The sequence below is a fragment of the Electrophorus electricus genome, chromosome 6 (assembly GCF_041902795.1).
Source record: "Electrophorus electricus isolate QZ-2024a chromosome 6, ASM4190279v1, whole genome shotgun sequence".
NCBI lineage: Eukaryota > Metazoa > Chordata > Actinopteri > Gymnotiformes > Gymnotidae > Electrophorus > Electrophorus electricus.
The window spans coordinates 537,612-551,361 of NC_137502.1; the positions used below are offsets into that span (position 1 = coordinate 537,612).

General features: G+C 39.9%; 1 protein-coding gene across 1 annotated transcript; it reads left to right on the forward strand.

Annotated features, from left to right (window-relative positions):
• The first annotated feature begins 1,241 nt into the window (after positions 1 to 1,241).
• Positions 1,242 to 13,739, forward strand: LOC113587196 (sperm-associated antigen 1). The gene is given in 16 exon segments (XM_081715310.1): positions 1,242 to 1,339; positions 1,447 to 1,606; positions 2,525 to 2,538; positions 2,690 to 2,722; positions 2,724 to 2,785; positions 2,955 to 3,075; positions 3,820 to 3,959; positions 4,442 to 4,548; positions 4,806 to 4,935; positions 5,859 to 5,999; positions 6,095 to 6,196; positions 7,206 to 7,263; positions 7,265 to 7,294; positions 7,649 to 7,730; positions 13,254 to 13,437; positions 13,558 to 13,739. Coding segments are annotated over 16 exon segments (1,644 nt in total).
• Positions 13,740 to 13,750: the final 11 nt, after the last annotated feature.

The following is a 13,750-nucleotide window of genomic DNA, read 5'->3' on the forward strand; positions in this document are numbered from 1 at the left end:
TCTCTGGAGCTGATGTCCTCCTCTGTGGAACAGCAGCCTTCCTTACCAGAGCTAGAGTTCTCCTCTTCATACTCACACTCCACATTTCATTAGCCACATGCTTAGTTCCTCTTCACCACGAAGGAATTACAGATGTTAGTTTAGTAGTGTAATGTGTAGTTTCGACTCAAAGAGGCTAACTCGCTCAGTGGAAAGGACAAAAATATAAAATAACACCTTTAGTGGTGAGAATACTACACTTTAAATACTAACAAACAGCACAAACAGAGAGCAGTACAGTTTTGGCTGATTATATTAAGTCTCCAAACAGTATTTTGAGGGAAAGATCCAAAAAATCTCTCCAGAGCATGAAAGACGAGCCCCTTCTCATCCCCAGTCTATCCGCTAGTTATCATGGATAGGTTGGGGAAACGTCACTTAAGCCCAAGTCATCTGATTGGTCAGTTCACTACAGTTCTACCCAGAAGATTGGCGCGCAAAATAAACGGATGCTGGGAAGTTGAGTCCTTTACACTCAGTATAAACATAATAAAACCAAACACACAATAAACAGTAAGCAGTTTTCCTTTTTTAGTGTCCCTACACATATATAAATTATTAATATACTTATATCATATAAGTGAACACTAACACAGCAGTGTTACTAAAGGAACAACATTTGGTGTTCCAAAAGATATGACTGAGCCAATAGACGAGCTCATAAAATTGCATAAGGGTTAAGGGCCTTGTATAGTCTAAAGCCTAGTCATTCAACCCATATCAGCTATTTCATTGGTTCCTCCCTTTTAATTTGAGTAGATTGTGATGATTTTCTATTTTAATGTACCCCATGTAATGAGGTCAATTAAGCAGCATTTACAGCAAAGAAATTTGAAGTCAATGTTTTTAAGCATAATCCAAAATGTTAAGATGTTTGACTCCTAGCTACTTATAGGTATGCTTATAGTGATGGTCTTATAGTTGAGCAGTACTCTGTAGATTACAAAAAGGCTAATTTCCACAGGTTTTGCATGAAATAATTTCTGGCATCACACATCGTGTAATGTAAGATCTACTTGTGTAAAAATTTTTAAGTGCTTGTATGTAGCTAGCCATCTTTTAAAATGTGACTAAACAGGAACATCTTACGAAAATCTTTGGGTATAATACTTTAGCTTCCTGCCTGTATATATTCAGATATTGCGTTTCTAATGCTGCTAGGATAGGTAGAATGATCGCCGAGGCTGTGTCCTCTCTCCTTAATGGCAAACAAGAAGTTTCTGTCGAACATCTCGACTAATGGCTACATTGAAAAATGTGTCGACCTGACGTATTTGAAGAAGATACTAAAGGTTCTTAGGTACTCGGTTATCTTTCTGTTCTGCCATATCTTAATTAAATTGACTCCTGCATATCAGGGTCTTATTTTGAGTATTGAGGATTGTTTTTTTCCTTATTTGCTCTCAGGTCAGGCAAAGAAGTTATATATCCCAACCTGATTAAATTCTGTGAGAAGCACATAGAGAAACTGGATCCTAAAAGTCACACCCTAAGGAAGCAGAATTCTTCAGCAACAGCTGCTAGTTTCTCTAAGGATGAATGGAAACAGATCACTGATCGCATACAGGTAAATATTGTTAATTTGGACACCATTTGTCACTTAAGGTCTAATGTGTAAGGTCAGCCAGCTAGCAGTACATTATACTGAGTATTAAATAATTGCCAAATAATTAAAAGAACACTCTTGCATTTCAACACTCTGCCAACCACAAGTATATGGTTCATTATTATGCACAAAAACCGTAATGCATTTCCCTGATATTAGAAAAGAATTTTACTTACTTGAAGCACAGAATTGAAATCTAAATCATCTTTGTTTGTGAGAGGAGCTTAACTGGCTGCAGAAAGAGACAGTAATATAGTGGCGTCAGATGTATGAATATGGATTATCCGCATGGCTTCTCCATTTATTTTAATGATTGGCCAGCAGAAAACTGGTTGTCGCACATTTGTGGCTGTAAACCAGTCAAATGCAATCATCAGGTTGATCACCCAGATATCCCATATGGTTATTTTAAGCATGAGGTTGGGGACTACTGTTGTACCCTAATAAACTTGCCTTAGCCATCGGGTAAGTTTCCTGACCCATAGTCAATGTCAAATCAGTATGTCAAGGAGCAAACTAAATGGCCAAAGTTAGTGGCTGGATATCTTTGTATACACTGTGGAAAAACCCGGTGTCTGTACAAAAGAAAAACTCAATGCATCTTCACACATACAAATTTGTAGTTTGCGGTCATGTCCAGAAACTGAATAACAAGATTTGTCAGATGTTTTTTGTTTATTATGGACTGAAATACTGCCAAATTAGTGACACAGACAAAGTGCAGCTATACAAGGGCTATTATAAACAAATCAAACTACATACTGCTGACGAACTGCACTTGTATTCATTGTTATTTCCATTGTTTAATGTACTTTTGAACAATGTAAATCACTAGAACTACTGCTACTACTATCTAGGTGTATGTAAAAATGTTTATAGGTCTATTTCATGCTGTAAGGTAATGTAGGGCTAATACAGTAAACCAGTCTGTCCATATCATAACTTGCAGCCATAAGCATGTGCATTTTAACTCAGTACACGCATGTAAAGGCTCAATGCAAAATGTTATCAAGTATTTATGTATTTATATATTTATTTTCCCAGATTTGATGTTGAAAAAGATTGTGCTAAAATTGAGGAGTGTCACAAAGAATTCTTTTCCTGCCATTGTCAATCACAGTCTGCCAAACATCAAAAGGATAATTGACAACAGGTGGATTTATACATATTCTTTAATATTATTTGTTTAATTGTAATTTGTACAGGAGGATAGTTGTTACCACACAAAAATTAGATATTATTTCACCCTTTTGTTCCCTTAAATGTTTTTACATCATCCTCTTGTTAAATGTGAATGATGAAATGTTTTGTTTACATACTTCAGCACTCACACGGCAGGAGAAAGCTGTTTTAGCACACCGTGAGAAGGACAAGGGCAATGATGCTTTCAGAGCAAGTGATTATGAGGAGGCTGTGGCCTTCTACACTAGGTGAGCTTAAGTCATTTCGAGTTCATTATGAGAGGCTTCTTTAGATTAAATGAACACTTAACAGACTTTCAGTAATATTCCAATGATGTAGCAATACTGAAGCATCTGAATACATTCAGTATTAATCCAGATATATTTAATTAACTGCATAAATAAGATTTGTTTATAATCCAATGAATTCAGTTGTTTTGTTTTTTTTTACATTATTTGGAGCTCAGTGGTTAAGGTACTTGACTTGTAATCGGAAGGTTGCTGGTTCAAGGCCAACCACTGCCAAATTGCCACTGTTAGGCCCATGAGCAAGACCCTTAACCCTCAATTGCTCAAGTAAATCTGAACAAGTTCATATCTGTAGATGTTAAAGTGAACATGTAACAGGTATAAAATATATTCCAGTTTATCATTCTCAACAAGCTGTTATAGACATTCTGTAACTAGATTTTAACTATATTTTGGTCAGGATTAGAGCTACAGTGAGGGTTAGGATTAGGCTTGAGGTTATGGTTAGTTGGAACAATTCAAAGGTCAGACACCTGTGATCTGAGGTAAACTTCTACACTTTTGTGTAAACTTAACTGCAATTGTTTCCAGACTCAGTCATTTATGGCAATGTTACACATCATGATTATCAATCATCTATAAAGGACTATTCAACATAGTTTTACCTCATTTCCTTAACAGAAATTCCTGCTTTGTTTTCCATAATGGTTTTTGTGTGGTACTCCTGGTGTGGTGTGTCATCAGAAGTGTGTCCTTCCTGCCAACGGCTGCAGCCTATAATAACCGGGCCCAGACGGAGATCAAACTGCAGCAATGGCATGATGCAATGAGCGACTGTGAGAGGGTGCTGCACCTGGAGCCTGAAAATACCAAAAGGTGCCTATGTGTTACAACACCATCAATAAAGTACAGGGTCAGAGGTCATGGCTCTGCACCACCTTTCAGCACTGCTCTTCAATGATGTGTCCTTTCCATGGGTCATATATTTGTGAGCTTAAACAGTAACACCAGGCTCTGACAAAATAACAAAATAACAAAAACCAACTTGTGAGATATACTAAGGACATCATTTGACAAACAGAAAACAAAACAAAGAACATGCAACAAAATATTCACTTACATAAAAGTACTGAGTGCAGCAGTACATTTTAACAAATAACAATCAGTGGTCTACATCATAGGTTATACAAAATAATATTTTTTGTATACTAACTTTGTGCTGCTGTAGTGTATACGAACTTTTAGTGCTGCTGTAGCTGTATTGTGACAGTGCGACTGTCCTGTAGCTGTGTGTGACAGTGCGAACGTCCCGTAGCTGTGTGTGATGGTGCGTTAATTGGTTTGTTGTGTGAACTTGAACTTGAAGCTCTGCTGCATGTTGCCACTGTGCATAAACACCTGGGGAACCTGCTCATGGCCCATGATGACCTCACTGTTGTGATGCACTTGGAGCCACACAATGTGACTGCACAGGTGGGACTCCTCCCACAACACTGTCTACATTATAGCTTACTGTCCGTTTAATACTCTGTAGATCATAGTTTACTGTGGTTCATACTCTCTAGATCATATCTTACTGTGTTTAATGCTATCTAGTCTGTATCTTACCAATGAACTGAATGTGTGCCTGAAACTGTGCTTTACTTAAATAAAAGTCATATATTCACTGTTCTGAAAGGGTATTTTAATCTGTGTTACAGAGGTTTAGGGTTAATATGATTGTTTTACAGAGTCTCCTGAGGGATGTCAATAAGAACATAAAGGTCGACATGCAGGACAAACCAAGCAAGAGCACAAAGCTACTCATACAAGAAGTGGAAGAGGAAGAATATGATAAAGATGAGAGAGACATTCCAGATAGTAAGAGATAACATATGATAAAGATGATCCTTAAGAAGCTACTGCTCACACAGACCAAAGCATGTTTTAAAACTTTAACTGAATTTATGCTTTTGTTAGTGAAAATATTTTCAAATATTTCAGACAGGTAGAAAGGGGATATTTCAATCATAGAGGTATCATTGGATCTGGAAAAGGTCATTAGCATTGGAGAAACTCGCTGGCACAGGCACATGCATAAGTAATGGTCATGGATGTCACTTTCCATACTTAGTGGGAATCTATTTCCTAGAAACAAAATTTGAACCTAATCTATCAAACTTTTCTAACTCTAACCCTGTTCTAAGCCTAACCTTGTTCTAGCCCTATTCTAATCTTGTTCTAACCCTAACCTTGTTCTAAACCAGCTCTAACCCTAACCCTGTTCTAACTCTGTTCTAACCTTGTTCTAACCTTGTTCTACGCCTAAACCTGTTCTAACCCTTGCTCAATCCTAACCCTGGCTAACCCTGTTCTAGCCCTGTTCTAACCTTGTTCTAACCCTTTTCTAAACTTAACATTTTACATTTACATTTCCATAACCCTGTTCTAACCTTATTCTAATCTTGCTCTAACCCTGTTCTAACCTTATTCTAACACTAACCTTGTTCTAATCCTTTTCTTTTCTCATATTAAGCAAGTGTGGTAGGGGCCTGCATCACTGCAGTGTTTAAGTTACACCATGTGATTTTCACCCCTTTATTTGAAATTGTTCCTGGAACTCCATTTGCAAAATGCCTCTCTTTAATCCCCTGCTGTTATATAATTATTCCAGACACTCTCCACCCCTTTATCATAAATGTATTTGTCTCTCGCTCTTTCCCTCTCTCCCTCTCCCTCTTCCTCTATCTCTTTCCCCCTTTCCATCTCCATCTCTCACTCCCTCCCCTCTCTGTCTCTATCAGATGATCAGACTGTTGTTCAGGAGGCAGTAAGAGGGGACATGGGTTGGGGCAGACAAAAGGTGCAGGCAGAGGGAGTGACAGACACTGTGAAGAGGAGGGGCCTTACCGGTGACATCACAGCTCAGCATGGCGACAGGAAGAGTCAGACCAATGACACCACAGCTCAGCAGGATGGCAGCAATATGACTGTCCCAGCTTGGGCCACAGCGGAGCGAAACTGTGTAGCTGGAGCATAGTGGCCCAGCTAAAGAGTGAAGGGAACCAGCTTTTCAAGATTGGACAGTTTGTAGCTGCTCTGGAGAAGTACATGCAGGCAATTAAAAAGTTCACAGAAGTAGGTACACACACACACACACATCCAGATCTGCCCTGGGATATGCTAGTATTACTCTCAGACTGTTATACACAAAAACATACCTACACATGTTTGCACGCAGACACACGCACACATTTACATTTATCGCATTTAGCTGACGCTTTTATCCAAAGCGACTTACAATTCTGACTGAACACAACTTAAGCAATTGAGGGTTAAGTGTCTTGATCAGGGGCCCAACAGCAGCAACCCGGTGGTGGTGGGACTTGAACTGGCAACTTTTTCTCTCTCACACACACACCTACCTACCTTCAGATGCATTTGGATATGCTAGCACCAAGTCTCTACCTCACACACACACACACATATATATGCGCATACAACCATGCATACACACACTCACACACATACAAACACAGACAAACATCCACACACACATGCATGTGCACATTCACATACCTCCAGATCGTGTTAATTCGGAGTCTCTACCTCATACACGTCTATATCCACAAGCGCACACACAGCCATGTATAAACACACACACACACACACACACACAAATACATGCATACACAGACACATACGCATACACATACGCACACACACACCTAGATCTGCCCTTGGTGCGATTACGTTCCTGCACTTATAATTTAACATTTGGTCTTATTTTCTTGCCAGGGCATGTTTTTAGAGAAAAAAATTCAAGTGAGAATTTTATTTCCATGTTCCCTAGTGAAATAGACTTCCATATTGCCTAGTGAAATAGACTTCCATATTCCCTACAGAGATGGACTTCCATATTCCCTACAGAGATAGACTTCCATATTCCCTACAGAGATGGACTTCCATATTCCCTACAGAGATGGACTTCCATATTGCCTAGTGAAATAGACTTCCATATTCCCTACAGAGATGGATTTCCATATTGCCTAATGAGATAGACTTCAATGTTCTATTAGTCTTGCAGCTCCTGGTTTCATTCTGCCTCCTTTTGTTTCCATTTATCTCTCCTTATCCATTTTCCCTTCTAGGCCTCAGCAGTCCAGAGGATCTGTGCATGTTGTACTCAAACAGAGCTGCCTGTTACCTGCAGCTCTGACTGCATAGCAGACTGCAACAGGTGAGTGCTTAGCTGCACGACATGGACCAAATACTCTAACCCCTGACCCCGGTCCTCTTCTATCACATCCTTCCCAACTCCTCACTCTAACCCCTGACCCCGGTCCTCTTCTATTACAACCATTCCAATTCCTCATTCTAACCCCTGACCCCTAAACTTATGCCTGTAATAACTATTAGCCATAATAAACCTGCTCATAAATATGAGCCATAATAAATCTTCCCATAATAGCTATGAGCCTATAACTATGCATAATAACTATACATAAACGCTTCTTAACCCTATGAGGCCCCAGTGGAGTACCAGTTCTCATTTGAGTTTTGTCTTATTCTGTTGTGTGGTTCTTTGTCTCAGAGCCCTGGAGCTGCAGCCATTGAATGTGAAGGTATTACTGAGCAGGGTGATGGCATATGAGTCTCTGGAGTACTACTGCAAAGCACACACATATCATGATTCACAAATCACACACACACACACACACTATGGTCCACAAATTACAGATACATCCCACCCACACACGCACACACACACACACCACAGACCAACAATTACAGACAAATCCCACACACATCTCAGCCCATGAATTACAGATGTATCCCACATACATGCAGACACACACAGCCCAACAATTACACGCACACACACACACACACACACACACACACACACACACACACACACACACACACCACAGCCCAACAATTACACACACACACACACACACGTTCACAGCCCAAGAATTACACGCGCGCACACACACGTTCATGGCCCAAGAATTGCACACAGAGACACACGGTCATGACCCAAGAATTACACGCACACACACACACACACACACACACACATACGGCCCAAGAATTACAGGCACGCACACACACGTTCACAGCCCAAGAATTACACGCACGCACACACACGTTCACAGCCCAAGAATTACATGCGCACACATACACACACACACACACGCACACACACGTTCACAGCCGAAGAATTACACGCGCACAAACACACGTTCATGACCCAAGAATTACATGCGCGCGTGCACACATGCACGTTTACGGGCCAAGAATTACACGTGCGCACACACACACACTTTCACGGTCCAAGAATTACACGCGCGCACGCAAACACACACACACATTCACAGCCCAAGAATTACACACACACGCGCACAGACACACACACGTTCACGGCCCAAGAATTACACACACACACGTTCACGGCCCAAGAATTACACGCCACGCACGCGCGCACACACACACACACACACACACACACACACACGTTCACGGCCCAAGAATTACACACACACACGGCCCAAGAATTACACACACACACACGGCCCAAGAATTACACACTCACACAGCCCAAGAATTACACGCACGCACACACACACACACCCACACACCCACACACCACAGCCCAAGAATTACACGCACGCACACACACACACACACCCACACACCACAGCCCAAGAATTACACGCACACACACACACACACCCCCACAGCCCAATAATTTTACACACACACACACACACACACACATCACAGCCCAATAATTACACACACACACACACACACACACACACACACCGCCCAAGAATTACACGCACACACACACACACTTTCACGGCCCAAGAATTATACGCACACAGACACACGTTCACAGTCCAAGAATTACACGCACACAGACACACACACGTTCACGGCCCAAGAATTACACGCACACGCACGTGCACACACACACACACACACCCACTTTCAATTATTATGGTATTATGTATACTGTGTGTATGTGTGTGTATATACATACATACAAACATACACACAGACACACACACAGACACACGCACAGGTAATACTGTATTATGCATTAATATAGTATGGGTAATGGAGTATTTTATTTTGTGAAATTTGAATTACAACCTTATGAACTATCTACCACTGCTCTGAAATGTAAATAGCTAAATAATGCTAAATAACTACAGAATTTTCCACAACAATACAAGTAAATATAATTTTCTAAAAGGATTTATATTAACTCACTTAATAAAAACATATTTATTAGCAATACCTTGTAGGTGCATAGTTAGACTGTAGTCCATGATTCCTTTTGAAGTAAACTTAGAGAGAGAAAAACAAAGAGAGAAAGTGAAGATTTGTATGTCAATTGCATATTTGTTCAGTATATTTGTGTGTGTGTGTGTGATTTGTAAAGGATAACTCATTTTCTAGCAGAGATGGATGGTCCTGACTGGAAGCAGAAGCTGCCAGTCATCCCACTGTTGTTCAGGAGACAAGCTCCACCCTCTGCACAGTCGGTGACTTGCACATAAGGACAAGCACAGGAGGCGGGTCAGTATCCACACATCACATACACCACACACACTATATTATTGGAGTGCATGGCCATAACCAACCTACCGATAATAAATATTATATCTGTGAAAAGTTTGCCTAGTGCTTGGTATGCAAGAAAATATCTATTTAATATGTTTAGAACATGTTCCATTATTATTGGCATTAAAATTGCAGCAGTTGGAGTGTGTGTTTCAGCCAGGACAGCAGAGGAAAGCTTCACTTCCATGAAGAAAGAAGGAGATGAGTTGATGAACGGCCATTACCCGGAAGCAACAATGAAATACAGCAAATGCCTTCAAATCCAAGCAAATTAATGTGCTGTTTATACCAGCAGGTACAGTTTAATGTCAAAAGAAGAATTTAATCCCAAAGGTATTAGTATCTCATATGTAGAGACTGTTACATTGGGTTTTGAGCTGTCAGTGTGCTTATTATTCTGGTTTTGCTTTGCAGAATAGTCAGTGTAGTCTGGAAACAGATCAGTGTTCCTTTGCATCTCTGTCTTGGAGAGATTGTAGCAGTTCTAAATACTGTTTCTTTCATTTCCTGCTTTCATATGCTGGACAATAATTTGAATATAATCAGAGCATGATGATAAGCAGGTTACAAAATTATATACGAGAGAGAGAGAGAGAGAGAGAGAGAGAGAGAGAGAGAGAGAGAGAGATTTAGTTTATACAAGTTTATACATATGGGAAAACACATTATCCTTACTAATAATCAAATTTAAAGTATAGAAAAATAAATAAAAATGTAAGAATTCAAAGCCACCACTTTAAAAACTAATAATTAAATGCTAATAATGCTAATGTGCTGCAGCAACACACGACTGACCTGATGGACCTCACTATGCATATCACGTTTTAAACTCAACTGACACTAAGATTAGCCTTAGGGTTAGGGTAACTGTCCCTAGGGTAAAACCAACCTGATGAGCCAGTATTACGCCTTGCTGACCTCTAACCCCAGCCATGAAGCTAAAGAGGATTTTATGCTAACATTTTTCCATGGAATGTTGTAAAACTTTCAATCATAATTCACACAATAAATTAAGGATGTGTGATATTTTCATACGAAACATGCCAAAAGTGTTTTGTTTAAAGAACAAATCATGAAAATCTCTTTCCAATTAAGCTGTAATTACTGTATAATGGCTATGTGGAGTAATCACCTATTCGCTCAAAGCAAGCGTCAAGCTTCTCTTTAGGACTGTGACATTCATCACATCTCTTAAGTGTAAATATTAGTCATAATAAACTTACCTAAGAGCTATTAGCTATAATGGCTTTTTTAATAGCTATTAGCTATAATAAACTGCTGTAGATTGGTCTGAAGTGGTCTGGAGTCACTACATGCTGTCTCATTGCACAGCAGTCTCAGGGTCAGCCCCAGGCTATATGTTTTCATATGAGAAGACAAAAGAGCTGTGCTGGGATCACAGTGCATTCTAACTGTTCTTTTCCTATCACAGAGCTCTCTGCTTTATTAAACTAGAGCGCTTTGTTGAAGCCAAGCAAGACTGCGACTCTGCCATAAAACTTGAGCTTTCCAATAAGAAAGCCTTCTACAAACGTGCCTTGGCCCATAAGGGCTTAAAGGTAAGAGAGCATTAAAGATACTCCCTGTACATTCATTTTGCATGTAGGGTCACAGCTGATTCAGATTCAAACACTCCATCCTATTGCTAATCCTAACCCAGCAGACCTGATTGAATACATAATACCTACAGTCATAGTGTTTTGAAATCATAGAATCATAGCTTAGTAAATTTGAAATCATAGCTTAGTAAATTGGAAACTCACTATGATAACATATTTTGCATCTAATTTTATTTTGGTAGTTCTGTTCAACTAAGTTAGAAAAACACTTATTTTTACATTCAAACATGAGAGAGAATTTCAGATGCCTTTTTCCTGCAACATGGCTATAAAATATGAATTAAGTGTACACTTCAATTTTTCTTTTTATTAGATGCTTAATTAGAGTTAGGGTTATTGTTTGGATTAAGCCAGTTAGTGTTAAGCAAGTTTTTGACAGACGCTAGTGTGCATTGGTATATGATGTGTATATATACAGTTATGTGCAAAATCATAGCAGTCTAACATCACTAATGTATTTAATTACTGATTTTGGCAGAAAAGATAATACATGGGGGAAAAATTCATGACTAGGTGTAGCTGAGTAAAGGGCAACCAACAGAATCAACAGTCATAACATGCATGCTGCTCATTGGGTGTAATTGACTCATTTAATGAAAGGGGCATGTTGAGAATAATAGCAGTGTGGAGTTCAATTAGTGAGGTCATTCATTCTATGAAAAAACAGGTGTCAATTATGGCCCTTATTTAAAGAAGGAGGGCAGCAAATGTTGTACCTGCTGGTTTTGGCCCTTGCTCAGTGAGTAAAATGGGTCGTTCCAGATATTGTACCGAAGGAGAAAGAACTTTGATCAAGAAGTTGATTGGAGAGGGGAAAACATATAAAGAAGTGCAGAAAATAATTGGCTGCTCAGCTAAAATGATCTCAAATGCTTTAAAATGGCAAACAAAACCCACATGGTAGGAAAAGAAATACTACCATCAGCGTAGATCATGGAATAACAAGAATGGCAAAGAAGCATCCTATGATCAGCTCCAGGGAAATCAAAGAGGATCTTCAGTTACCTGTGAGTACTACAACAATCAGAAGACACCTACGTGAAGCCAAAATATTTGCAAGAAACCCTCGTAAAGTACCATTGCTGAAAAAAAGACGTGTTGAAAAGGTTACAGTTTGCCAAAGAACACACTGACTGGCCTAAAGAGAAGTGGTGCAACATTCTATGGACAGACGAGAGCAAGATTGTTCTTATTGGGTCTAAAGGCCACAGACAGTTTGTCAGATGACCCATAAACACTGAATTCAAGCCACAGTACACTGTGAAGACTGAAAAACATGGAGATGCAAGCATAATGGTTTGGGGATGTTTCTCATACTTTGGAGTCAGACCCATTCATCCCATATCAGGCACCATGGACCAGTTTGAATATATCAAAATACTGGAAGAGGTCATATTGCCTTATGCAGAGGAAAAAATGCCCTTGAAATGGGTGTTTCAGCAGGACAACAACCCCAAACACACCAGCATGTGGGCAACATCCTGATTCCAGACTAATAAGATTATGATTAAGATTATGAAGTGGCCAGCCCAATCCCCAGACCTCAAACCGACTGAGAACTTGCATCTAAAATGCTGTTTTTGATGCAAAACCCAAAAGTGTAGAAGAACTGTGGAATGTAGTCCAGTCATCTTGGGCTGGAATATCTGCTCGCGGGTGTCAGATGTTAGTTGACTCCATGCCACACACATGTAAAGCAGTAATCAGAAATTACAACTAAATATTAGTTCAGTGATCAACAGATAAGATAAATCTGTAAACAACTTTCAGTTTATACTGTAAATTTGAGATTGTAGATGAAAATTAAGACATTGCTATTTTTAACAGCCCATTATTCTTTTTTCTTCATTTTCAGTTTAAAAATTGATATTTTGTTCATGTTTTCATTTGGAATTGAATGTGCAGTGCTTCCAGTGCCTGTGTGTGTGTGTGTTTGAGTAGGATTATGTGGCATGTATCTTAGATTTGCAGGAGGTTCTACATTTAAATGCAAGTGTGCAGGGGGCTGAGTGTGAGCTAGCAGAGGTCACGGTCCTGCTGGCAGAGGTCATGGCCATGCTGAGGGAACAGCACGACATAGGATTTCCCATAAAGCCTCGCAAGAGTGTAGTTATCACTGAGATGGGTAAATGGTCCTATTGCACTTCCTACTCTGCAGACAAAGGAGACCAAACTACATACCCCTGCTATTCAATTATGGAGTTACTCTGTCCCATGAATCATAACTGGTAGCATTCACTTTCAGCTTGGTTGAATTCCCCAGTCAGACTACTTAGATGCACAATACTACCCTGTGCTACTGTCCATCTGGCACATTCCTGGACCCTGAACACCTGGTCCATCACTGTGCAGGTGGAGTGGGAGGATGATGAGAGACAGCAGAGAGCAGCTGGGACGCAGGGCAGAGGAGCAGTGGTCAGTGCATAAACCAGCATCCG